The sequence below is a fragment of the Nycticebus coucang genome, chromosome 15 (genome assembly GCF_027406575.1).
Source record: "Nycticebus coucang isolate mNycCou1 chromosome 15, mNycCou1.pri, whole genome shotgun sequence".
NCBI lineage: Eukaryota > Metazoa > Chordata > Mammalia > Primates > Lorisidae > Nycticebus > Nycticebus coucang.
Genome location: NC_069794.1, coordinates 83,100,457 through 83,128,259, shown reverse-complemented (window position 1 = coordinate 83,128,259; position 27,803 = coordinate 83,100,457). Strand labels below are relative to the sequence as shown.

At 42.2% G+C, this 27,803-nt stretch overlaps 1 protein-coding gene across 5 annotated transcripts in view; it reads right to left on the bottom strand.

Annotated features, from left to right (window-relative positions):
• FRY (FRY microtubule binding protein) overlaps positions 1-27,803 on the bottom strand; it is a 486,067-nt gene that overhangs the window by 66,058 nt on the left and 392,206 nt on the right. For all 5 annotated transcript variants that reach the window (XM_053563486.1, XM_053563481.1, XM_053563483.1 and 2 more), the window contains 10 exons: positions 22,174-22,430; positions 20,986-21,132; positions 19,702-19,870; positions 18,360-18,450; positions 12,246-12,328; positions 8,384-8,534; positions 7,192-7,295; positions 6,252-6,437; positions 3,862-4,060; positions 2,007-2,128 (listed from right to left, as the gene is read on the bottom strand). In XM_053563486.1, coding sequence (XP_053419461.1) covers positions 2,007-2,128; positions 3,862-4,060; positions 6,252-6,437; positions 7,192-7,295; positions 8,384-8,534; positions 12,246-12,328; positions 18,360-18,450; positions 19,702-19,870; positions 20,986-21,132; positions 22,174-22,430 — 1,509 coding nt within the window. The remainder of the gene's footprint in view (positions 1-2,006; positions 2,129-3,861; positions 4,061-6,251; positions 6,438-7,191; positions 7,296-8,383; positions 8,535-12,245; positions 12,329-18,359; positions 18,451-19,701; positions 19,871-20,985; positions 21,133-22,173; positions 22,431-27,803) is intronic.

The window sequence follows — 27,803 nt, the reverse complement described above, 5'->3', positions numbered from 1 at the left end:
GGTTTTTAAAATATATTTATTTATTTTTTCATTTCAGATTAATGTGTGAGGGTAAAATTAGGTTACAATGTTTGCCTTTGTTAGGTAAAGTCCTTGTTGTAGTTGTGTGCCACACCCAGAAGGTGTGCCGTGTACTCTTACACTGTCCCCACTAGGTGGGAGCACACCCGTCCTCCTGCCTCCTCCTCCTCCCTACTCCAAAATGAATTGAATTGAGTTTTTCTCTTGTGTGGGGGTGTATTAGTTCATCCACAGGCTTCATATTAGTATTAAGTATATCGGACACCTGCTTTTCCATCCTTGCGATACTTTACTAAGAAGAATGTGTTTCAACTCCACTCCCCCAAAATATTTTATGTCTTTTTTATTATGTCACATTTTACTACTGAATCCATTTCGTATGTGAGGGTTAGGTCCCCTGGCAGTGACCAAACGCATATTTAAATCATAATGAACCTGAAGGCTAGGACTTTGCTAGTAGGACTATGGTTTCCACCTCTACAATGAATTATAATTTGGGAAAAGGAAAAGGCTTCCTTTTCTTTCCAGCCACATAGTGAATCTACACTTCTGGCCTTCCTTGCAGTTACATGTGACTGAATTCTGGCCTATAGAATGTGGGAAGCAGCACCAGACACCCCTTTCAAACGTGGTGGGTCCACTCATCCTGAGGAATCCTCCACTCACTCACTCTTTCTCCACCTGCTGGTGGATACAGGGGGTCTAGCAGAGGCCTCTGAGCTTAGGGGATGGCACAGCCACAGGCTAGAGGGACCGTGAAACACGTCATGGAAGGCCTACTGAACACCCACCTGAACTGTTATGTGATCTAGGAATAATCTTATCCTATGTCAACTCTCTGAGCTCTAAGGGTTGTTTGTTACAGCAGCTATCCCATCCTGACTAACACAAGTGAACACAAACCCGAAGAAATAGGAACACACTGTGTGTGTATAGTGAAAACAGGCTGAAAGCAGGGATGTACAAAAATCAGAATGAGTAAGAATAGCTTAATCAAGATGTGAAAAGACTTACATTTTAAGCAGCCTAAAGTATTGGCTGAGAATTCAATAAAAGGCATTCACATATTTTATCGTTTTTTATCAACTTCATATAATCAAAGGTTTGAGACAAATTAATGGTTCACATACAAATAGTAAATAATTTTGTTTTGGCTTGTGTTCAATTGTTAAGTGACTTTTGGGGTTTCAAACAAATTCCAACAGGGAAGTTCAAAACAAGAAATGGCAATTCCATTGCTAGAATGACTTCCTCATTTCAGTTGATCAGTATTTTGTGTTTCTTAGTAACATCCTCTGATAACGTAAAGAGATGTGGGTCATAGGAAGTGTTTCAAACTAGGAAATGTGCTAATTATTTCAGAAGCTAGAAAAGTGAGCTGGATTTAATATGGCCAGTCTGGTGCAAGGAAAAAGGTAGAGATGATCTTACAACATGTTGAAGAACCACATTTAAATTTCACACACGAATCAGTTCACGCCACGTTGGATCAGAAAGGAACTCAGCTGAGGCCAAACAATTAAGTATTATAAAGTATTAAACTATAGTCTAAATAGGACTCATTCACGCTGTGTTCAGAATTTTGAACAGTCATTTGTATAGGAATCGTTAGCCAACACTTTTGAAACCAAAAATATTTTATCACATATTCTTTTAAACAGTTTGAACATTTCAACCAGATGTGCAACCAGGCTATTTTTCATAGTTGAGTTGAGATTGATAAATTAATGAGATTTATGTCTCAAGACTTTCTTTAAAGGCAGCAGAACAGGGAAGTTGGGGAAATCATTTAATAGAACGTAATGAAAATATACATGGTATTAACTATCAGAAGCATCTGAAATAAGCTTTAAAATGCCCCTTCGAATATACTTATGCTGCAGTGGTAGAGCATCAGGGCCACATTACAAGGTGTGTAGTCATGTGAGTGAGTGAGCTCATAGACAAAAGCTGAAAGAGGCATTTGGGCAAACAGAATGAAGTACCTGATCTGGAATCTTTAAACACGGATACAACGTGCCGTAGAAAATTAGTGAGCTGTTCAGCACTCTTTGAATTTTGATTTTTAGGAGTGATGTCCTCATGGCACCAAAGTGGACCAAATGCCCTTAAACAAAACACAAAAAAAGTCAAAAAATAAAACTGTCATTTTTGCATTTTTAAAATCATGCACGCAGTTCTGACTCCAAAAGTACAATGTATTTTTTTTTAAATTTTGCTAATGGATCTGGGGGTATATTTCTGTTTTACAAAACCTACCAGCATACTCAAAACACATCTAGCTAATTTATAGAGGAATACTTTTTTTGTGTTTTAAATAAAATTTACTTACAAAATGAAAACTTCCCAATTTAGTGGAATAGCGCTTGGCATATTGTGTTTGTTAAATAAAGTGATATAAAATGCTAAATAAAATATAGATTTAGACACGGCCTCAGTTTTGACATTTTAGCATTTGTAGAGATAAGGTTTTGATCAGGATCACATCACTAAGTTGCCAATTATTGTAGAACCAACCTGGAGACGTTGCCTTTGTCATTTACTTGGTTTTCAGTAATAACAGCATGGAGCCAGCTAGGAGAATTTCAGAGGACAGCCCTTACCAATACATGATATCTACGGAGGAGGAGAGGTGGCAATACCTTTCCTCTGTCAAACCCTTCAGTGTCTGAAGAACCCCGGATGCACATGTCCTGTGGGAAAGGCGCCATCAGCCCCTCCCTGAGCATCCTGTACATTGAACCCTGCATTAAGCTGAAAACTACACAAAATAATCTGAATCATCACTTGTAAAAAGAAAACTCTTTTTGAATTGTTTTTCGTTAATCGATAGAAAGAAAAATCATGTGTGGGCGGCACCTGTGGCTCAGTTGGTAGGGCGCCGGCCCCATATACCGAGGGTGGCGGGTTCAAACCCGGCCCCGGCCAAACTGCAACGAAAAAATAGCCGGGCGTTGTGGCGGGTGCCTATAGTCCCAGCTACTCGGGAGGCTGAGGCAAGAGAATCGCTTAAGCCCAGGAGTTGGAGGTTGTTGTGAGCTGTGTGATGCCACAGCACTCTACCCGAGGACCATAAAGTGAGACTCTGTCTCTACAAAAAAAAAAGAAAAATCATGTGAAATATTAGATAACACATACACAGGCTAGATTTCCAGGACTTAACTCACTGAGGAAAGAGGGCACAACACCGGGTCACAGGGAAGCATACTGTCCTATGAATACCAGACCACAGGTGTTAGATACTCTGAAGCCTTACAAGCTAAACAGTTAATTAGCGAAAGCAGATGACCTGACAGAACAGGACCACTTGTAGTTTTTCTTGGTTGTGATTTAGTATTAGTTCTATTCCTCTCCTAGAATGCTTCCTATTGTTTCTGGTTTTTGCCTTCTCTTTGCAAATGGCTGTTTGGACCAGATGAGCAGACAATGGTCCCCTCTGCAGCTGCTCTGGGTCAATGAGCATGGCCAATACCCTTGGTTTCAAGAGTGATGTTCTTTGCCATCTCACAGAGCTCCCAGACCAGGTGGCTCTAACAGGTGATGAAGGTCACACTCCCTGTGGGGCATGACAGTCTCCTGCCTCCATCTGCTGCATCAATGTCATCCATGAAATCTCCCTACCCCATGATTGTCACATCAGTGGGATCTTAGGTATTTCTTCCATGTCTGGCTTTCACACAATATGTGCTAAATTGTACATATTAGCAGATGTAATTTAGAAGAGAAATAGGAATTTGTTAAAACTCCAGGATCACTTTTCCATCGGTTTGGTTTAAAGCCCTGGCATTTTTCCAGAAGGCCGACCTACAAAGGCCAGCGGGACTCCCTGCCCCTCATTACCTGGTCGTCAGAAACTCGATGAGCTTGTTGGCCTTCTCGTCTGTTTCAGCGGCTGTGTCCACATCTTCCACCTCCTGGGTCATCTGCGGGAGGTTCCCACTGCTGCCTCCCAGGCTGATGCTGGAGGAGGTGGAACTGGAACTCAGCCCAGAGTCTGGCACAGGCGATGACTGGTCCTCTCTCAGAAAGTCAAAGCCACCTGGTGAGAGAAGAAGGACAGGAGGGCTGTTCCAGGCAGGGTGCTTCTCAGCATGCTGGTCCTGAGGTGAGCACAGAGAAGTGTGCAGTTATTTCAGTTTGGTTCGATTTTGGCTATGGCTATGAAGGAACAAGACTGAGAGTTTTCCTCTGCTTTTGGAATCCGCTGCACTGCTGTGCCCACCAGTGTGTGTCTGGGATGGGAGGTCATCTGCTGCTTTCTATTCTGGTATTTTAGTCAGTGCTTGTTATAAAAGAAAGCGGTGTGTGTGTGTTGTGCATGTATGTGCATAGGCGAGGCCAAGGAACATTTCAACTTCTGACTGTGCTCAGTAAATTATTTCTGGGCATTAGATTACTTAAACCTGTGACATGATACCCCTTCTGTGGATAATAGCTACTTAATGGCTGGTGCCTAAGTTACACATAATATTTTTTGAGTAAATGTGCCCTGAAGATTTAATATTTTTATGCATATATTAATAATTTTAATGAAGTATGTTGCATGCTTTTCAAAGAAATATGGCATAAGGACAGACTATGTTTTTTCACTACGTATTATATTTGGTTGACATTCTGCATCTGGGTATGCCTCGGATTTGAAAATGTATACATGCCACCATCCCTCTCTCCCTACTTAATAGTCATAAAAAGCACCTGGTCCTGGTATGTCTGACAGTTACATTGAATTAGAAGTGAGGAGCCCTGGGTTTGAATGGCATCTCTGCCACTTACAGTGCAACCTCATAGAGTTTATATAATTCCCTCTCAGTTGCCTATTATAATAAAGTGAAGACAATAATTCACGGGTATTTAGCGTGAATTTGAAAGCAACTATAATTGAAACTGGGTACTCAATAAATACTTATAAAAAGGGGGACATTTCTCATACTCTTTCCCTGTGTGCTACAGAGTCAACCACTCTAGCTACGTATTTACTGTGTGTCTCGCCTGAGGATATTATGTGCATTTTGAGGGTTTAAATCTCCACTCTAAATCACTTCACACCACCTGAGTGACATAACAAATGCAAAACTGATGAATTCAGAGACACAAACTTAACAGACAGTAAATTTTGTCAGCCTAACTCCACATACTTAATGGAACAGACATTTATCTTTAGGATTTAGGATAGCCAAAACTTTTCAGTTTTATTAAGCATCTATGGTAAAAAGAATTGTGTCTCTAAGATGACATTGATAGGTTATTTCTAGTCATTTGTAGTTCAATTCAAAGTAAAGAGCTTCAACTGAGGTTAGTGGGCCTTAGGTCTCGTACCTAGCACTGTCTTGACTTCTAACAGACATTAACATTTTTCTTTAGAAAAGTAATACAAAATTACTTTTATATTAAAATATAAAATATACGATTATATTGTATAATCGTATATTTTATACAGCTCACGGCAACCTCAAATTCTTGGGCTCAAGTGATCTTCCTGCCTCAGCCTCCCAAGTAGCTGGGACTACAGGCTCCCGCCACAACACCTGGCTAGTTTTTGTTTTGTTTTTTTCTATTTTAGTAGAGATAGGGTCTTGCTCTTATTCAGGCAATCCACCCGCCTCGGCCTCCCAGAGTGCCAGGATCACAGGCAGGAGCTACCGTGCCCAGCCCATTTTAAGTTATTATAATGCTCTAGTCCTAAATGAAAATCACTGATTATCTCTTTGGAGAAAGTTTTCATGAACAGGCTTGACATGGCAGACTAATTTCTCTGATTCAGTCAATGCCTTCTGCTCCTATTTCTACGAAGAAATTCGTGGTTTCAAAACAGAAATGGCTTTTAACAGCTTCTCACTAATGGCGCCATCGAGGGAAAAGTCAGTCCTTCAGGGGCGGTAGAAGGTACACAGGTGACAGCCTGCCGGGACCTGCTTTCAGGCAGTGGGATGGTGGCTGGTTTTTGCATTCTCATCCTTCAGTGTTCTAGACAGATACTCTTCACCAATGGACATTTAAATTTTGGATACATCAATAGGAAAAAAATATTTAAAAAAATTTAATAATAAGGAAGGCTTTTGAGAGGCAAGTTCACATGAGGTAAAAAGGTGTGTATTCACTGAGCTGTTATTTATCCCTTGGAGAGTAGGAGGTACTAGCATGAGAGAAGTTAACTCAGGCTCCGTGGGCACCTTCGGTTCTCTTTCCACCTGTGACTGTGTCAGGCTGTCTGCCACTCCTTCCCTTGTTACCTGTGTAGAGATATTCAGGTTGGTAAGCTGGCTGAACAGTTAGCGTCTTAGCTTCACCCATTTCTCGAGTCTGCAGAAGCACAGAAGCAATGGAATGAAAATTGCTGTTGCAGGAGAGGGCGATCAAGAGGTGAAGAAGCAATTTTTTGCTGTGTTCAAAGACTTCAGGCCGGTAGTGGTCCAAACCTGGAACAAAACGGTGGAATCTCTCAGTATAAACAAACGTTAAGCTCGTTTAGATTCCGGGGATAGTAAAGATTCCAAGATACCCAGGAGGAACACGTTAAAAGAATGTTTAGTTTTCTTTGTTACTGTTTATGTTACCAACATAAAGAATTCGGGCTCAGCAAAAATAAAATGCTTTATTTCTTAAATGAAATATTCTTATAAAATGCTGATGAATGGAGTTCTCTTGACCTCTCGGTGGCATGTGACATGGTTAGCATTCCTCCCCTTCTTGAGATGTTCTCTTCCCTGGATATCCCTGTTACCGAAGGATTCTAATTTTATTCATCTGTAAATGAACTTCTCAGTCTCCCTGGTTGGTTTCCTCTCTCCATTTTTGGCTCTACAAAGGTCAGTGCTTGGCCCACTCTGTTCTGTGTTCTTTCTCTTTATGTCTCAACCAGGTCTCATGTCTTTAAATTTATCACCTCAGCTGAAGACCTTCAAAAAGGCCCAAGTTACTTCTGGTATCTTTACAGACGTGGTATTGGTGAGGTACCACTGTATTTATATCATAGAAATGGGACAATTTCAAATAACGACTGATCAACTGAAATTTTAGAGCAGATGTCACGAAAGTGTAATGAAAAAGAGAGAAGACCAAATATTTCAGAAATGAGGCAAGAAAGATTTCCACGTAAAAGGAAATCTCTATGGATTACTTCTGCATATTTTTATCCCTATTGGTTGGAATTGTTCTTAGAGCCAGCCTTACCTAGGAAGACAGCATGAAGTAATAATGGCAGATGAAGGGCCCAATCTTCTCTTACACTGTGATCAACCACCATCTCGGTCATAAAAATTACAGCAATATTGCACCTAATCAAAGAAATGATGAAATTAATGCAACTTCAGAAGAGGATGGAAGTATACTGCAAGATCATTAAATCACAATTAAACACAACTCTTAAGTCTTTTTGAAGAATTATGTAACACTCTTAATTCCAGGGAAATACAGGGTGTCCCAAAGGTCACCCGTAAAGTCACTGTAAGAAGGGAAAAGGTAGGCCCGGCGCCTGTAGCTCAAGCAGCTAAGGCACCAGCCACATACACCAGAGCTGGCGGGTTCGCATCCAGCCTGGGCCTGCCAAACAACAATGACAACTACAACCAAAAAATAGCCAGGCGTTGTTGGGGGCGCCTGTAGTCCCAGCTACTTGGGAGGCTGAGGCAAGAGAATTGCTTCAGCACAGAAGTTGGAGGTTGCTGTGAGCTGTGATGCCACAGCACTCTACCCAGGACAACAGCTTGAGCAGCTTGAGGCTCCGTCTCAAAAAAAAAAGGGAAAAGAGGAAATCATAGCTAAATGATCTTCATTTACAAAATATTCCTTATGGAATTTTAGAAAGAGGTGGCCAACACGTAGACAATATTTTGTAAATTTTTGCAAAATTTTATAATGACTATTTTGTAAATGAAGGTACATTTAGCTACAATTTTCCATTTATGCACGGTGACTTTATAGGTAACCTTTGGGACACCCTGTAGACTTTAACTTCTAATGTAGCCTAGAGCTCCATGAAACGCAAGTACATTGGTTGAGCAAATCTCATAATGGAGAGTCTAATAGTCCTGAGGAGTAAAAGTTGAGGAGTGAAGAGAAATTGAAATCAAGGTCCCTCTTTTCAGGTTGCTTACAGTTTAAAAAAGCATCACAGAATGCAATCTATATCAAGATTCTACCAAGGAGAAATTCAAAAGACCACAGGGCAGCTTTGCACATTGGTTAATATTTAGCCAAGCTCTACTAATATACCGGCAGCTGGCAGTCAAGTCAGGCACAGTCCCACTAATTTAAAAGGAATTTTCATTTGGAGGGACCTCGAATAGGTTTTCTTCTTCTTATATGTAGAAAAGTCCCATCAAAGCTACATGGTCATTTCCTTCTGCCTGTACATACTGCTCACCTGTGGAGTGGTCCCCGGGGAGTGATGGTCTCTGGGAGATAGTCAACCAGGGGGGCCCAGCATCCTCCAGTACAAGGCATTGGTAAGGGCTGGGGCTGCTTGGTCTCTGTAATAGTTAGCAACCAGCTTGTGTAGGGAGAAATTGGATCATCTATAGGGTGAGAAAGACAAGTGTGCTTTATTTTCGGGGAGAGGATATTTTTGTTTTCCCTACTTGGTATTTTTAGAAAGATTCGCAGAATGTGCACTTATAAAAATAACTTGCCAACCATTTCATTTGGTGAGTATGAATTACATGATCAAATGGGTTAGAATTACTTGTTTAGGTAATTACTTGATTAGTTGTTACTTGCTAACTGATTCATAGTTATTCGTTATAAAGCAAAGGAAAATACAGACACACACACAGAAAAACATTAAATTATGGGAATGCCCATTACTGTGAAAAAAAAACTTGCTCTTCTTCCAGTTTCCCCATCTCAGGAAAGCACAGTTCCATATATCCAGGGCACATCTTAATCATCTCTGGCTTCCCAGTCACATCCCACATCTAACTCACAATCAGGATGGTGCTGACGGTGATAGTACTGATATTAGGAGCTAGCACAGAGTGCTTACTTGATGCCAGGGATTGTTCTATGCATTTCAAATAGTAACAGCCTGATGATAACTACCTATTTTTACCACTATTTTGTAGAGAGGAAAGTGAGATTCAGTAACGTGCCATCGTCAGCACACTTGGTGAGCTCTGCCTCCAAAACATCTCCGGCATCTGACCATCTTTCCCCACGTCCATCACAATGTTCCTGGCCTACGCCACCACATTCTCTCACCTGGGCTACTACCAGAGCCCCTTACTGTCTCACTGCTTCTATCCTTGCCCCCATGCAGTCCACATGCCATGCAGTAGCCAGGGCATTGCTTTTAAATCAAAGTCAGTGATGTCTTTCTCTGCTCAACACTCCCCAGTGGCTCCCCCACAAATCCATGGGATGGCCTCTGAGGTCTTACAAGGTCCTCCCCCTGTACCTCTCCTGGCTTATCTCCTGTGACTTTCCCCTGGCTCACTCCACCCCAGTCACAGGCTTCCTTTGGGTCCATCCAGTCTCAGGGCCTTCACATCTGCTACTGCCTAGGGCTGGGACTCTCTTCCCAGACAGCTGCCTGGCTTAATCCTCCGCTTCGGTTCTCTGCCCAAATACCACTTTCACACAGCAGCTTTCCTTAACCCTGGGGCACAGAGCACTGAGTCACCAGCACTGCCTGCCCCCTGCCCAGGGTAAGTTCCAGGAGGGTGAGAACTTTCTCCATTTGGTTCACTTGGTGTGTTCCTACGACCTGCAATGGCGCCTGGCATACAGTAGAGGATTAATAAGTATTTGTTGAGTGAATGAACTCCATAACAGTATCTTTAAAGTGAGCACAACAACTGATTTCATGGAGTTATTTCTTATTATGCCATCAGTACAAGTCAGTGGCATTCAAGATAAGCAATCCCTCCCCGCCCCCCCCCCCCCACACCCAGTATGTGGCTTCAGTCAAGCAGGCTTAATTTTGGGATAAGTTGAATGGATTAGGAAGAAATATGTGTTATGCTGTCTTTAGGAAATTTCCCCCAAATATAGTTTTTCTTGGTTTTACTTCTGAAAGGTAGCAGAAGGTTGCTGACTTGATGCTGCTGGTCCTATGTAGAACGGTGGCCTTAACAGTTAGCACAGCTGGTGGGAGCGATGCTTTCCTGTTGTGACAATCGGGCTTCGAGCAAGGACAGGCACCAGACCCAAGAATACCCCACTTCTCCAGGGATGTGAGAAATTTTCAGTCAGTGAGGCCCGATTTCCCTCAGAGTGACTGTGGGCACTTTTTAATACACCAATAAATGCACGCCTGGCACCCTAGAATTCTATGCCATGAAGCTTGGCCACACAATTTTAGCCTGGAAAAAATTTAAAGCAGGTACACTAGTAACTTATCTCAGTTCTAACTCTCAGTAAATTGCCTGCAGAATGGCTTACTTTCAGCAAATTAACTATTGGAATAGCTGTCTAATAAAAGTTAGTTTCCAAATGTACCTCTAAGTAATTAGCTGCTCTTCAACAAAACTTGAAAGGGGAGTAACAAAGGGAGACTACCGAAGCATTAAAAGGAAAAAAACAACTTGCGAGATTTTGGTTAGGAAAGGATATTCTTTGTTTCAGTGATATTCTCAGATTATATCCAAACAGTAAAAATGTACCAAGGACAATGAAGGTCGTCTAAAATGCATTTTTTTTTTTTTTGGTTCTCAAATTTTGGGTCACCAAATATTTCCTTAATAACTTTTCCTGAACTAGCAACTCTTCATTTCTCTGGTACTGCTTTCTTCATCTCTACAATATGGTCCTTTCTAGAACTAATGGTCTGATGTCCTGAGATTCAACTGTTCAGAGTTTGGGTGGTTTAGTCCTCTGCTTGGACACACAAAAAGGAAGGAAAATACAAACAGCTTTATTCTACCTCTTATTGACAGTTCTAGGAAAAGTCTTCCATGGACACAGCTGAAACCTCAGGTAGAGCATGACCATTACATATGGATTGCAAACATTCCTTCCACTGGTATTTTGAACGGTGAATAATTGCCTGTCTATATATTTATAAGTAGGGCCAGGTTACCTGAAATGTGGCCTCATTATATCCACCTCACTCTTACCTGAATCTACACACTTCCATGAAAATAAAACAACTCAAAACAACAATCACAAAGGTTGGGCATGGTGGCTCATGCCTGTAATCCCAGCACTTCAGAGGCTGAGGTGAGTGGATTGCCTGAGCGTACAGGTTTGAGACTAGCCTGAGCAAGAGCAAGACCCCGTCTCTAAAAATAGCCGGGTGCCTATAGTCCCAGCTACTTGGGAGGCTGAGGCAAGACAATCACTTGTCTAAGAGTTTGCGGTTGCTATGAGCCGTGACGCCCTGGCACTCTACTGAGGGCAACAAAGAGACTGTCTCACAAACAAAACAAAACAAAACAAAAAAACAACCACTACAAAGGTCTATGCACTGACTCACAAAATGAACTTAATTCATGATCTATCACTATATTAGTAATTTCTGCCAAAATAGAAAAATATACCCCACCAGATAGTTCACTGATTTCCTTAGCACATTTAAATGTCACCGGGAACATTCTGTGGTTCCAGAATTCCTGTAACTCATGACCAGCTCATACTCCGTTATCTGCTCAGTGTCTACATCAGCTGCCTAGGACTTACAGAGAATCAATAATGTATTGGCTTTTTTGGTTTCCCAACTGCCAAAAGAAGTTCCTGTAACAAATCTATCTCCCAGGTTAGCAAGGTTTTCATTTGGCTACCGACACCATGCTGCTGAGGGATGCAACGTGAGAACTGATCCTATCCTGAGTGAACAGACTCACAAAGCTTCAAGGCTACATGCACTCCCAACATAGGCTGGACAACTGAACTGCAACGCATGTTTTCTAATGGGCCAAGGGCTTTCTAGCCTTTTCCCAACTGTCTCACCAATGAAAAATGCCAAGAATGTAAAATATGGCATTGGGTAGTAGTTTGAGTTTTTATAATATTGATTTGTCTATTGGTTGGCTTTTAATGTTTTTAAAAAATTCAGATTGGTATGAGGGTGCAAACGATCAGGTTACAACATTTATATTTCATTGGTCAGCTTTTCCAAAAACCTTTAAGATGCTAACTCTATGTTCATCTGCATTGTTGGATTAAATGGCTACTTAACATTTATAGATAGACCCTTTTTAGTAATTAGACCAAGGATAATAGAAATACTCATTTTCCATCTTCTGGCCATTTGCATTCCAAACGAAAGCCACCAGCCTGTCGATACTTACTTTTATCCTCATCATAGGATCCTCCCGAGCTATTGCTGTATCTTGACTCAAGGCGAGTGTGGGCTCTGATGACATTACTAAACCTTCAAATACAAGAACAACTGTCATGAAATATTGACATGTGTACATATGTGCTGTCACTCAGAGACAGATACCGTTACACAGAGGTTGATTTTTTTGGCTGCTACTTCCAATAATGCTTTTCTTGAAGGAATACTATAAAAATTGTACCCTAAATGTTTCTCTTTTTTAAAAAATATTTTTGTGAAGACCAGCCAGTGGTCATTCTTAAGCTCAAAGTTACAGGTTCAAACCTTGAAAAGATAAAAATCTTGAGACTAATCTTTCAATTGAACTAGAAAACGGTAACATTTGTTTTGGAAAGAAAAAGGGCATTAATACCAAATAATATGATTCCCTTATTCACATAGTCTGGCAAACAGTGGGTGGTCAATAAATGTTTATGGGGTGATTGAACAAATGAAAGCAGACAGAATTGGACATACACAAAGATAGTTTCATAACATATCTTGGACTTTACCTGGCTTTAAAGGTTCCCCTAAAATAGTCTGAGTGTGTTTAAAAGGTATGAATTGGTGTGCTGTAGGACCAAGGAGACTCTTTGTCTGGTCTCTCTTGTGGCTTATGAAGAGATAACCAAAAAAGAAAAAAAAAAAAACGGTTGATGTAGTTTCACATACATTATCTTATATGATCTTGCTCACTTGCCTTTCAGTTAAGCATTATTTTCCTTGTAATGATAACACTGAGGTTAAACCGCTTGTTGGGTGTCAACCACAGGGAGGTGGCAGTGTAGGCAACTTTCCACGCCATGCCGCCTCCCAGCATGGAACACATGGCTCTGAGGCTGAGGTTGCGCTCACTAGCTCTGGCCATTCTATTCAACATCTATTCACTTAGATGCTGGCCAAGGCCTTTACTTTCTTGGGGAACTTGTTCCCACAACTGCGAAACGGGAACGATAATAATACTTCATCTTTTATTTTTGAGAGGTTATTCTGGGGATCCAAAGTAATAATGGGAGAGTGTTTCCAAAACCACAAGACACTATCCAACTATACTAGAAAGCCTTGTCTCGGGGCCACCAAAGGCTTTCAAATCAATAGCATGAGTGTATTTATCATCATACCACCTACGTGGTAGAGGAACGGTTGGTTCAAGGGAACTGTAGGCAAAATGGCACATTCCTATTTATGTTATATAAAATGATACATGGTAGGTTTTATCTACTCAACTTGTATATAGCCAGAGAAGAGAAATGAGGTTATCTAGAAGTATCTAGAAAATTCAAGCCCAAAATAGATGTGTCTCCCTCCATTACTAAGTGAGTGTTGTGACTTAGAACAGTTTAACACTCCATATCCCTCTGGAACACTGGAAGATGCAGGGCTGTAGCCGTCCTCACCAATGTATAGAGAAAGCAAGGATTCAGGAAAAAGTAGCAGATGTGCCCCTAAGATACCCACCTTGTCCAGCTGTGTAACCTCAGAATATTGCGTCGATGATTTGGATTTGCTGAATTATAAAGCGTGATAGACTATGCTAACTCTGGCTTTATTCACTGAGATATTTGCAACAGTGTTTTTCTTCCTTCCTGATACAACCAATTTTTCCCCAGTCACTTGATACTTTGAATATTCACATCTTTGGGGCTATTACTTTGTGAATTTATAAAAATAGAGTATCTAGGACATCTGCTTAGTGGCACACAAATCAGGCCATGTACTCATCTAAATCAGACTGGTACTTAGGAAATTAGCAAAGCAACAAAACTTTGCCTTCTGAAGACATTTTAAAATCACATTTATGCTGATATGTCATTAAGCAAGGAAGAAAAGCAGGTAATGATGGAAAGCCACGTCTGGAGATGTCCATCAGGCAGAATGACCTGCGCCATTCCTGGCTACAAACCGTGATGAGTACCAGGTTTTAAATCATGCTCTAGAGGCCCCAGGAAGGGAAGAATGATAGAATGGATGGCAATTCTCTTTTCTTTTTTGAGATAGCTCTGAAGGGCTGATAGGTACAGTTGATAAGGCTGAATGAAAGGGAGGAGCAAGCCCCTTCCAGACTGTTCTCCTTGCTCCGAAGAAAATGAAACTCTAGTGCCACAGAGTATATGCTTGACAAAGAAAGAGTACAACACTGACTCTCAAGAGAAAAATCTGTTATTTACCTTTACTTTCCTGGGTTGAAAAACCTTATTTGGGGTCTGGTCTCTGTAAAGAGTTTCTCTCTAAGAGTTTCAAGGATTAAGTACATTGAAGACCCTTTTAACATCAAAGGTTCATGTCTTAAGAAACATGAAAATAGATCTGATAAGAGAAAATCTAGAAGGATAAACTGTTTCCCTAAGTTTCATCCTGCAGATTTAGCTCAAATTAATATTTAGGCAATTATATTAATAGTATATTAATAAATACTAATGTATATGAATACTATCAATTCAGATGGTATTAATCTCTACTTCTGTTTCAAACACAGATCCTCAAAATTTATATAGCTTTATTGCTTTAGCTCCCTCTGAAAAATCTTTTTGGGGCAGCACCTGTGGCTCAGTGGATAGGGTGCCGGCCCCAAATACGGAGGGTGGTGGGTTCAAACCCGGCCCTGGCCAAACTGCAACAAAAAAACAGCCGGGCATTGTGGTGGGCACCTGTAGTCCCAGCTACTCAGGAGGCTCAGGCAAGAGAATTACCTAAGCCCAGGAGCTGGGGGTTGCTGTGAGCTATGTGATGCCACGGCACTCTACTGAGGGTGATAAAGTGAGATTCTGTCTCCATAAAAAAAAAAAAAAGAAAAGAAAAAAAAAGAAAAATCCTTTTGTGGGACTATAAAGTTATAATGGTTTTTTTTTTTTAAGGGTTGATAGATTAGAAATACTTAAGCAGATTAATTCTACATATTTTAAAACAGCTACAAACTGCTATTTTAATAAAATCTACATTCATTTTGTTGTCTAATGAAAGAAACATGATCACTCTTAGAGTTTATGGGTGCTTTTTACTAGTAATTTCTGATGAATACTTTCTTTTAAAAAATACAGTGAGACTTATAAAATTTGCTATATTTCTTTTTTTTATTTTGGCTTTGGGGGCCTCAGAGATAGGTTAATAATAAGTGGAACTAGTCTGCCTCAGTTAGGACTTCTGACACAACCATCTTCCCCTGTTAGTAGTTTGGCTCTTGTTCTTACCCTTGATTTATTGATCTTTTATTATTATTATTGAGCCACATGGTTTGTTTGGCTTCTGTTGGTAGGAATGGTTATTACATATTACTAAAGCACAGTAATTTAGTTATGAAGAACATGGCATCAGGGAGGCTGCTTTGCCTGACTCCATGGTGCTTCCTGGAAACAACAATGTGTCCTGTGAGGACAGCCCCCGGGAGTTGGACAGCACAGCCGCCTGGGTGGTGTTTCTGGACAACACTGCCTCCGTAGACTCTGCCTATGAGGAATAAAAGGATCACTCAATCGCTGTCTTCTGTGATGGGCCAGTGAAGGGAGCGGGAAGCAGAGCCTGGCTGGTGTTCCGATGGCTTCCCCACCTGTGGGGCTGTGAAGTGTGTCCTAAATGCCTACGATGTGCGGCACGCTATGCTAATCACTAAGGATAGAAATATGTGTCAGAGGTATGTAGCGTCCGTTCTGTAGGAATTCAAATCTAGTGGTTGAGATGACAATGTGTGTAAGTACCTATAAACTGGCAAGCCAGGGACTAAAAGGAGGTGATAAGTAGATTGACGAGAAAGATGGGATTTTAGGCTAAGGCACAGTCTACTTTCAGAGAAAAGAAAAAAATTTAGTAGAGAAATAGTCTCGGTGGAATATAAGATCAATGGAATAGTGGCATCCATTGGGATGGAATATTCATATATGTATATTTGTGCATATACATGTGAATATGATCTATCAGTATATTTCTAGGCAGATATACTTGGTATAGAATCTGATGTGAATGAATATGAGATATACATAGATAGGTAGATAAATTGCTTCAGGCTTTCCAATGGCCAACAGAGATACAGTGACACAGCAGAAGAGCCAGAGCTAAATGAGAAAACATCTCTCAAAGATGCTTCTCTGATCTTGATATTATAGGGACAATTGTCTTCTTAAATTTAAAGCCTACAACTAAAAGTTTAAGCTTTTAGAATTCAGAATTCTGGTCCTCAAGAGGCCTTTGTAATGATTTGTTAATATATAAAAATCTATCATCTTTCTACCTCAAGTAAAATGCAGATGGGAAATCTGACTAAACAAGAAATGATCATAATGTTACACTCCATTCAGAAAGTAAAATACGTTCAGAGAAATGTGATTTTTACCATGAGGTGGTTTTACAAAAAAGAAAACACCAAATATTGATTACCAAACAAAAAAACAAAACAAAACAAAAAACATGCTAATTAACAACCTTGTCCTTTCAACAATGTGTGGAATATGAAAACCTTTATTCATTTCTCAGGAAAAAAGGCCTGTATTAGAGAACAATAAAGGACAGGGTCTATAATTCACGATCTGAATTCCCATCTGAAGGAAGTCCCTACAGACGGGCATCGCCTGAAGGCCACGCCGCTGCTCAGTGACGCAGTGAGGAATCTGGTAGGCGCCTGAATTAGAGAGCATGCCTTCAGAACTCACAGACAGAGGGCCCCACGTCAGGCAATCTTCCATTTCAGCCCCTCCTGTAATTCCAGCACACATGATGAAATCCGAGGACACTCACGAAGCATTCTGGGCTTCCTAGAGGGCATTTGGGCTAAGTGGATTAGTTTCTTTTTCTTTCCTTTCCTCTTTCCTTTCTCCTTCCTTCCTTCCTCCTTTCCTCCCTCCCTCCTTCCCTTCCTCTTTATTGCCCTTGGTAGAGTGCTGTGGCATCATAGCTCACAGCAACCTCAAACTCTTAGCCTCAAGTGATCCTCTTGTTTTCAGCCTTCCAAGTAGCTGGGACTATAGGTGCCTGCCACAGTGCCCAGCTATTAGAGATGGGGTCTTACTCTTGCTAAAGCTGGTCTCGAACCCACCAGCTCAAGCAATCCACCAGCCTCGGCCTCCCAGAGTGCTGGGATTATAGGGGTGAGCCACCACACCCGGGGTGTTAAAGATCTAATGTAAACATGCGAGGCTGATAACCTGTTCGTTTAGATAAGTACGTCATCACCCAGGGGCTACCATCCTCATAGCTACTCTTCATGCTATCCCAGGATGAACCAAGGGCTTGGATGAAAATTCCCTGCTCTTCATGTGTACACCTGATAGGAGTGTGTTGTTAAAGGCCTTACCGTTTCAAATGGCTGAGATTACAAATGACTTTTGGGGCACACACAATTTATTCAAACTAATAATAGTTTCATTATTTGATCCTTTAAAGTTTTCTCTAATTTAAATCTGTGAATGTCCCATCCTTGTTACTAATTTCTCAAGTAAAAGGGCTCCCTTATTACCTTTCAGTATAAAATGTTCAGCCAAAAGAGTTTCCAACACCGTGAGGGTCATCCTGATTTTTATTTTTTAATTTGAGTTCTTTTTCTCTCTCCTGGTGCATTTTATTTACTTATGAGAAGTTCACAGGCAGTGAGAAGGCAGGGATGTGGGCCACAGAAATATTATCATTAAAGATCTAATGTAAAGGGGATGGAGACTTCTTTAGCAGAAAAGATAGCGTTTCTGGTTAAACAAGACATGATAAAGCAAAAATAAAATAAGAGTGATAATGTTTCACAGAACTCACCTCAAGACATCAACTCCATCCCAAGGAAATTATTTAATAACCAGTTCTGAAAATTTCACGTGGCGATTCCCTCTAATTCCTGATGGTCTGTGCCCACAATTAAGGCCTGGGGTGCAGGGGATTTTGCCATTAGAACAACACACCTGTTTATCTTTCTCTCCTCTGACTTTGTGTGGGAAGAAGTGTTATCTTTAGGGATATCCAGAAGAGAGTTGGAAAGTGAGTCTGTGTTTCCAAAAACAGAGGATTTGGGGTATATGTATAATTTATGAAACCCCACAAACTCATACTGATGCCTTGGTAAAGACTACTGTTGAAAATTATAGAGAATATTATGTCAAATTTGTGCACCAACCTTTCGTCAGATTCTTTCAATACCTTGCTCTCTTCAGCATCTGGGAAATTGTCCTGGCCAGCAACCACTGTATTGCTGCTGGACGTGGTTCCTGCAGATAGTATTAGAAAAAAGCCACTTGACAAAAGATGTACATGGAGATGTCAAGCTCAAGTGATTCCAGGAAAGGATTTCTCATAAAACCCCATGTTTGAAAGATTTCTTACCTCTTCTGCACAATCTCAGACATTCTAAACAAACTTCCAAGTGCACACCACTAAAACGGGAAAATCCTAAACATTTGTTATGGTCAAACTAAATTCCTTAACTCTCTGTGAAATGAGGCTATGACATTCTTGAAACTTTTTCTTCCGGGCCATTTCAGTAATGAGGCCATTTATAGTGGTTGGCTCTGCTGTTGGCTGCATTAGTATTTCTGGGTCCAGTTATTAAACTAATGCTAGTGAGGCAAGTCCAAGTGCCCAGGGCTTCTGATTCCTGGGCTAATGCATCTCTGTAAGCGCACTGCTCTAGCAGCAGGGTGCAAGGCAAAAAGAGGGCGTCAGAGACTAGCGGAGGGGAGGAATTGGAAGGCAGACGTAATATTTGCTAAACTGAAGGGAAATGGCTTCAAGGGATTTGAGAAGGAAGGTATATATTTCATTAAACAATGTCAAGACACCAATTTATTAAGAATGATATTGTTTTTGAGGGGAATTTTGATCAACCCTGGAGAATATTAGCCCCAGGAATCCCACAGATACCAGAGGAAGGGTCGAGGAGTGAGATTCTTGAGTGACTGCAGTGTCCTGCCTAGGACTGACCTGAGGTAAAAAAGCTCGGTGGCAGAGGAGGAACAGGCCACTGATTCTTGGGCATCCTCATAAAATCATTTCCTTACTCTGGCAATGCCCTAAGTGTCCCAGTTAGCACTCCTTCAGCCATTTCTCTCTCTCTCTCTTTTTTTATTGAGACAGTCTCACTATGTCACCCTTGGTAGAGTGCTATGGTGTCCCAGCTCACAGCGACCTCAAACTCTTGGGCTTAAGTGAGTCTTTTGCCTCAGTCTCCCAAGTATCTGGGACTACAGGTGCCCACCACAATGCCTGGCTATTTTTTTAGAGATGGGATCTCGCTCTGGCTGGTGTCGAACCTGTAAGCTCAGGCAATCCACCCGCCTCAGTGTCCCAAGTGCTGGGATTATAGGCATGAGCCACCGCTTCCAGCTAAGACATCTCTTAACTGAATGTCTCTACAGGAATAAGAAAAAGTAACAAGCACACACTCATATCCTTTCAGGGATCTGTATAAAGCAAAGCCCAGGGACCCACGAGCGCATCTGCCCAGCTGCCCTTCTCCCTACCGGAGGCAGCGGCGGAGGCCTTGCTGCTGGCCGTGAGGCGGTAGAAGGGTGGATTGTCACAGTGCTGGACAATGGGGTTCACAGGCTCTGTCTGCTGTAGCTCGAAGAGAAGCTCTTCCATGGTTTGAATAGTGTTATTACGGCACAAGTATATGGCCACCTTTTTAATCTGAGAAGGGAAAATAAGGGATGTTTTCCAGAGCTTAGTCCACAAACATGCGAGGCTGATAACCTGTTCGTTTAGATACGTACGTCATCACCCAGGGGCTACCATCCTCATAGCTACTCTTCATGCTATCCCAGGATGAACCAAGGGCTTGGATGAAAATTCCCTGCTCTTCATGTGTACACCTGATAGGAGTGTGTTGTTAAAGGCCTTACCGTTTCAAATGGCTGAGATTACAAATGACTTTGGGGCACACACAATTTATTCAAACTAAAAACTTGCTATCTGAAGTCTTAGCTTCAGAAAAAAATTATTTATACACATCCTGGGGAAAAAATACTCTGCTAGTTATTTTTGTTTAAAAAGAGGAATCTAGTCCCCTGCTCTTCTCTTTTCCCCTAGAAACCAAAGACTTTTCACTGTTTCATGGTTTTATGTTTTTAAAATAACTCTGGATTAAAGCTCTGAGATATCCTAGGCCTCACAGGCCGTCAGTCCACCCTGAAGCCTGAGGGTGAGATTTATGTGGCTCAAAAGAGCAGGAAGGCATAAAACCGCTCACAAAAACAACCAGCAAAGAAATGCCAGATGAGTTCGGAGTTGTGAAAATGCCGTTGTTCTGGTGATCCCACCACCTTTAAATATCAACAGTGAACATCAGCCATGCAGGGACACATCTCTCTGCCTGCGTCTCTCCTCTACCACCTGAATTTGAAGAGAGAAACCTGGATATTCAGCGTTTCTATTTCTGTTTTAAGAGCATCGAGATGTAAACATGAAGAACTTTCATTAGTAATAATCTCATGCTTCACCGAGGGTCTCTTACATAATGAGTCTAATGTCTACAGAAGGCAGCTTTTGTGCCCATTAGAAACACAGCCACTTTCTACATTGATAGGTTTCTGTGTCCCAAGGCTCAGAGCAGGGAGCTGACAGAGGCATCACTAGCACATGTACCCTTTGTCTAGGGGCAGGAGGGAACTTTTATGTAACATTTGGACGAGCTCACGGGAGACAGAGTGACCAACATAACTAGGTGTCTCTATTTTAGGTGAAGCAAAGAGCACACGGGAGCCCCAGCAGGAACAATGACTCCCGAAGATGGGCGCGCCACTTACATAGGGCAGGAGAACGGTGTCACTGCTGACCCCGCAGAGGCTGATGAGGAACTGCAGAGTGATTCTCAGGTTGTTGCTCCATTTCTCGTTGTTGGCCAGCGCGTTCCACGCATTCTCCATCTCTGGTCCAGGAACTTCATCTCCATACTGGAGCAACGGAAATGAAAGCCGGCCCAGGAGACGCACGTGCAAAATGTAAGGGTACAAAAAGGACTGATTGAAAGCAGTTTTGAGGGTCACAGCCACCTCAAAATCGTAAGAAGGGGGAAACATGGCCATTCATCTGAAAGATGTCATCTTTCAGTAGAGAGCAATTTATAAAGTGCACATCAGCCATGCCCAATACCCATTCATGTGATATTTTTTTTATAAAATGTCAGGCTTTTCATTTTTATTATTATTTTAAAAATAATACGAAGTTTACCCTCATAACCTTTTTTTCTTTTTGTAGACAGAGTCTCACTTTGTGCCCTGGGTAGAGTGCTATGATGTCACAGCTCACAGCAACCTCAAACTCTTGGGCTCAAGCGATCCTCCTGCCTCAGCCTCCCAAGTAGACAGGCACCCACTGTCATGCTCAGCTGGTTTTTCTATTTTTAGTAGATATGGGGTTTCACTTTTGCTTAGGCTGGTCTTGAACTCCTGAGATCAAGTAATCCACCCGCCTCAGCCTCCCAGAGTGCTAGGATTACAGGCATGAGGCACTATGCCCGGCCACCATTGTTATTAAATGTGTACAGTTCAATGGCATTAAGTCTATTCACAAGGTTGTGATTTTATTTTATTTATTTATTTATTTATTTTGAGACAGAGTCTTAAGCTGTCACCCTGGGTAGAGTGCCATGACGTCACAGCTCACAGCAACCTCAAACTCTTAGGCTTAAGAGATCCTCTTGCCTCAGCCTCTCAAGTAGCTGGTACTACAGGCACCTGCCACAAAACCTGGCTATTTTTTGGTTATAGTTGTTATTGTTGTTTGGCAGGCCCAGGCTGGATTTGAACTCGCCAGCTCCGGTGTATGTGGCTGGCGCCACAGCCGCTTGAGCTACAGGCGCTGAGCCAAGGTTGTGATTTTAAATGGAAAAATGCCATTGTCCCCTGGCTTGCAGACCAGTGTTTGGTCAATCCAGGGTTTTCTCTGATGACAGAGCTGTGCTGAACGAGGCACCAAGTTTCCTCTGGGCTTACCTTGGCTGTCATGTACATCAGGTTATTCAGAACCAGTGATGTGGCTTCTGGGGAGCCCCAGCCATTCCCTTTCAGCCCGTGAGAAGCAGTTACTTCTCCTTCCCGGTCCTTCACTTCGTCCTCCGGGCTGCTGGGGCTGGACCCGGGGAGGAGGAGCCTGCTGTCCACCAGCTCGATGTTGTGCAGCCAGGGCAGCAGGTAGGCGAGCATGATCTGGCGCCCATTGGGGTGCGTCGTCGGGAACCGCTGGCTGACTTCTAAAGACAAGTGTCGCGATGAAGAGCAAGTGTTAATGCATTGAAATAAACCAAAATACAAACATCAACTTGCAGATCAAACACTGCCTTTCATTCCCACTGCCTTCCTATTTTCAAAAGGAGAACTTCCCAAAGCCACAGAAAGCATAAATCCAAGGCTTGCCCACAAGCCTCTCACTCTACGTCCGGTGCCCTTTTCAGGACAGAGGAATAGCACCGTGGGCCGGCCCAGATTCAGTGAAAGTGGAAGAAGGTGGAGTCCACCTAAGTTCAAATCCACTGCTAGGGAAGGGATATCTCAGAGCAGCGGGAAGGGCATGCTTCTCAGTGTCCTCATCTGTGTAATGGGGCTGATAGGGTAAAGATTAAAAGACATAATCGCTATGTATGCGTATGCTTAGCGCAGGGCTCACCATCCAGCAGGCTCTTAGAAATGGTGGTTAGAATTATTCTAACGATGATTATCTCTGCCTAACCCAATGCCTTACAAAGTGTATTCCATGAAACATTATTACTATTATTTTTTGAAACAGACTCTGACTCTGTTGCCCAGGCTAGAGTACCTTGCTGTCAGCCTTGCTCACAGCAATCTCAAACCCCTGGGCTCAAGTGATTCTCCTGCCTCAGCCTCCTGAGTAGCTGAGACTCCAGGTGCCTGCCACATGCCTGATTAATTTTTCTATTTATAGTAGAGATGGGGTCTCACTCTTCTTCAGGTCCGTTTCAAACTCAACTTAAGCAATCCTCTCACCTCAGCCTCCCAGAATGCTCGGATTACAGGTGTGAGCCACTACACCTGGCCAACATTTGTTGGTTTTGTTGTTGTTTAGGTAGAGGCGGGGGTCTTGCTTTTTCTTCAGGCTGGTGTTGAACTCATGAGCTCAAGCAGTCCACCTGCCTCTGCCTCCCTGACCAACATTTATTTTTAAAATGTGAGATGTAGACCTCCAAGAGGAATAAGCCCAGTTTATGGGGTCTATTTAAAAATTACTGAGCATAAAGAAAGTGCCTGCCAAGTGCTGCGCTTCCCTCTGTGAGATCTGTGAGTCACGGATCTGCGTATCTATGAGGACACAGCTCTGCGTCCAGCCCAGTCATTTCGCTAGTACGTTCTCAGACAGCATTGCTGCAGTGCCACTGCCAGCAGCATTTAATTTTACTATCTGAATAAGCTTTCCACAGATATAGAAGCACAGCTTTACGTATATGCAGTAGGCAGTGAAATAATCTCCTATTTCTCACATCTAGAGAAGAAAGAACTTTATCCTCAGGGAAATTAGAAAGCTTAGTTCATGCAGGTGCCACCACGACCTCACTTGGGGAGCTCCTGGCTGCTAAATGACAGAATCACACTGATGCCGGAATTATACCAACATGAGCTACTAAATTCCTGAAACAGCAACTTGCATTGATTTGGCCACAGGTATTTGGAGAAAACTTTGCTTGAGCTCAGGAGTTTGAGACCAGCCTGAGCCAAGAGTGAGATCTTGTTTCTACTAAAAATAGAAAAACTAGCTGAGAATCACAATGGGTGGCTGTAGTCTCAGCTACTTGGAAAGTTGAAGTAGGAGGATCGCTTTAGCCCAGGAGTTTGGAGGTTGCTATGAGCTACCATGGTGCCAGAGTGAGACTCTGTCAAAAACAAAAACACTACAGAGTTTTTTGTAGCAATGACCACCCACTAACTACTACATAATTGGCTTATCTATTATGTTAATTGCATTGGTCAGTTGGATATGATGTCTGAGAGGGTGGGGATGTCTGTCTGGGGTATTCCAAGCATCTAGGTTGCCATTAGACAGTAAATGTGTCTTTGAAAGAGAAAGAGAAAAAAAAAAAAAAAAAAAGCCACAGACACAAAAACAACCCCATATTCATTCTCCAGAAACCATTTAAATAAAATGTGAGCAATGTCAGTGGGACGCTTGATACCTTTTCTGGCTCCTATGGGAGGGACCTGAATAACTTGTCTGGCAACTTACAAGTAATCAGGTCACTGGAAATCACAGGCAATAAAAAATCTCACCACAAAATTTGTAATAGTAAAGGCAGTAAAAACAAGAGTTATATTATAACCTCCTAATTTTTCCAGGTTACTTTTTATAAAGTTATTCTTCATGAATCAAAATAGCCATTCTTGAAGAAAATGTAGGCTCAGGCAGCTTGCAATTCCTGAGCTGAGCATCTGATGTTCAGCTCACTGTTTTGTTTACCTCCTCTCTCCCAAATTAGGAGCCTCCCCCACTGGACTAGCTTGTCCCTCTCAGTTGATAAACATGCTCCAATCTCACTCATCCTTAAATACTCCTCCTCTGACTCTGAAGTCCACTGGAGCTCCAGCTTCCCTTTATTCTTTCTATCTCAGCCAGGCCACCACAATCTGGTTTCTACAGCTACCTCCCCAGGGAACTATCTACCATTGCCAACCCATCGTGAATGCCAGAGGGTCATTTTTAGGTGGCATCTTCCAGGACCTCTCTACTGCACTGGAGGCTGCGGAAGGTGCACTCTCGCCTGCTACATCCTGTTTTTCCTGAGGTTTCCATGAAATGGTATCCTGGGTGTTCTCTGCCCACTTCCTTCTGTGTCCCCTTGTTCTTCTGCAGCCCAGGATGCAAAAGTTGGCTATGCACATCATTTCTTTGGCTGTGTGCTCTCTCCATTCCTGCTCTCATCTCTGCCTGTGGCTCTGCCACCTCCTGTCCTTCTGTGAGTCTCAGGCTAGTCCAGGCCTGTCTGTACAGAGGCCAGCAAAGACCTACCCTCAATATCCCAGGCTGAGCGGCTGATCTCTGCCTCACCTGAAACCTTCCTCCCTGTATTGAGCATGTGTTCCTGTACGGGTGCAGGGTTATCACCACGGACCTCCCAGTACCACACCAGGCACTCTCTGTACGCGTTTCTGGCAGCCTTTGACTTCAGTCTCTCTCCTCCACTCTTACTAGGTCATCTTCATTCAGGCCCCGAGGATTTATCATTTACTCCTTGGACTTCTGACATTGTTTCTTTTCTTTCTTTCTTTTTCTTTCCTTTCTTTCCTTCCCTTCCTTCCTTCCTTCCCTTTCTTTCTTTCTTTTTTTTTTATTAAATCATAGCTGTGTACACTAATGTGATCATGGGATACCATACACTGGTTTTATAGACCGTTTGACATATCTGATACTGTTTCTTATCTTGTCTCCTCTTTCTAGGCTGGACGTTTTCTAATCCACCCTCCACATTGCAGCCAGTCTTTCTAAAATGCATTCTGATCTTGTCACTCTCTTTTCTTGTTTGAACCTCATCAAAGGCTTTCAGAATCCCATCCGCTTGGTTAGATGCCCTCCCTGATCACGAAGCTCTGAAGCGGGGTTCAATGAGCACATGTGGAAGGTCACTGGCCTCCAAACTCTTCAGAGTGCAACTCAAGGCCTGCCAAGGTGCGACTTCTGTCCCTCTCTCTGTCCATGGTCATTTTTAGCTTTCTACCCTCTCTGCATTGGCCTCTAGGTGATCCTCTGAATGTGTCATGCTCTTTTATCCTTCTAAGGCAATGCATATGGTATTTTCTTGTTGGTCATTTCCACCAACTACTTGTCTGTTCTGCATATTTTTACTTTTCTTTCAAACTGCAGTTCAGATATCAACTTCTCTGGGAAATCTTTCCTAATACTCCTGGCCCAATAGTTGATGACTCCCTCAGTATCTATTTCATACATTAAGCATATGTTTTAAAAATTGTACTTGCTGCTCTGTATCAAAATCACATGATTGGTCATCTTTCTCTGCTACTGGACTGTGAACTTCTGATGGGAGAGACTGTTTTACCACCTCCTGTATTCCTAGAACCCAAGCACAGTGCTTAGCACAAAGGCAGCACTCAAATCTTGGTTGAAGTGAATAAAAATAAATTTTTGTTTTTTGAGAAGAGAAGTGGTTTACTAGAATGGGTTTTCTTGGATGTCTCCACTGTTTAAGGTACTACACGAAGAGGTGACTAACTCTGCCTCAGGTGGGTGGGAAGTTCTGCACAGTAGAGGTGGAGTTTAAGTTAGATCTTAAGAATGGGTGAAGCTGGGGGAGGGAGCTGTCAGGGCCATTCCCAGCAAAGGGAACAGTAGGTACAGAAGCAAGGAGGAAATGAAATTAGAGTAGAGAATTCTTGGATGAAAAGGTAGAAAGCAAGTCTGGAAAAGGAGAATTGTTTTCCTTAGTTGAAGAGTTCCAGTTTTTTTCAGCACTGGCTTCAGAGGAAGACAGATCTAGACTTTTAATTCTGGCTTGGCTGGTCTTGAGCAAATAGTTTAACATCTCTAAGCCTTAGTTTCTCATCTATAAAATAAGGATGCTAGGGGTGGTGGTGATAATTCCACGTCAGGACTGGGCCAATTGCTTGGTATTCTTTGCCCAAGATAATCCTGAAACACCCTATGAGATAGTTTTTATTATTGCAGATGAAGAAATGGAGACTTGCCTGAGGTTAAACAGCTAAGAGAACGGCAGGGCCAGGGTCTGAACCCAGGCTGCTTGACTCCAGAGCATTTGTTGTAACCATTATACTACAACAGGGTTGTAGAGATTACATAATAAATCCAATACACGTGAAGTGCCAACACAGAGCCTGGCACCAATAAATGGAAGTCATTACTGTCAACAATTGTTTTAAGGATAATGGGTAGAGAAATTTTGATTTGAGAAGTATTGTACCTCACTGGATTTGCATAGTGAGTGCAAGTCGGATTGTGGTCAGGGAGGCAAAGGCGGGTCTGAGGAGAATCTGGACAAAGCAGTGTTGAAGATGAGAGCTCTGTGCTCCCTCCATTTCTGACCTCACCTGTGTCTGGGGCTCTAACCCTTTCTCATCTTTAAAAAATAAGTAAAAAGCTGGGCACAGTGGCTAACGCCTATAATCCTAGCACTCTGGGAGGCTGAGGTGGGCGGATTGCTTAAGCTCAGGAGTTCAAGATCTGACTGAGCAGCTGTGAGACCCTGTCTGTACTAAAAATAGAAAAACTAGCCAGGCATCCTGACAAGTGCCTTAGTCCCAGCTACTTGGGAGGCTGAGGCAAGAGGATCACTTGAGCTCAGGAGTTTGAAAGGCTGAAGCAAGAGGATCACGTGAGCTCAGGAGTTCGAGGTTCCTGTGAGTTAAGATGCCATGGCACTTTAGCTTGGGGCAGCAGCGTGAGACTCTGTCTCAAAAATTATTAAATAAATAAAACAAATTTCTTTTTATTCACTTCAAAAAGAGGACGAGTTCAAGAGACCAAAGTGCTACTACATGAGCTCAGGCAAGAAGTTAACTGACAAACGCAAGTATTTTAAAGTGGATTTTCACAAAAGATATTCATGAAGATTGATCATAAAGTGTGCCAAAAATCAAACTGTCAACAA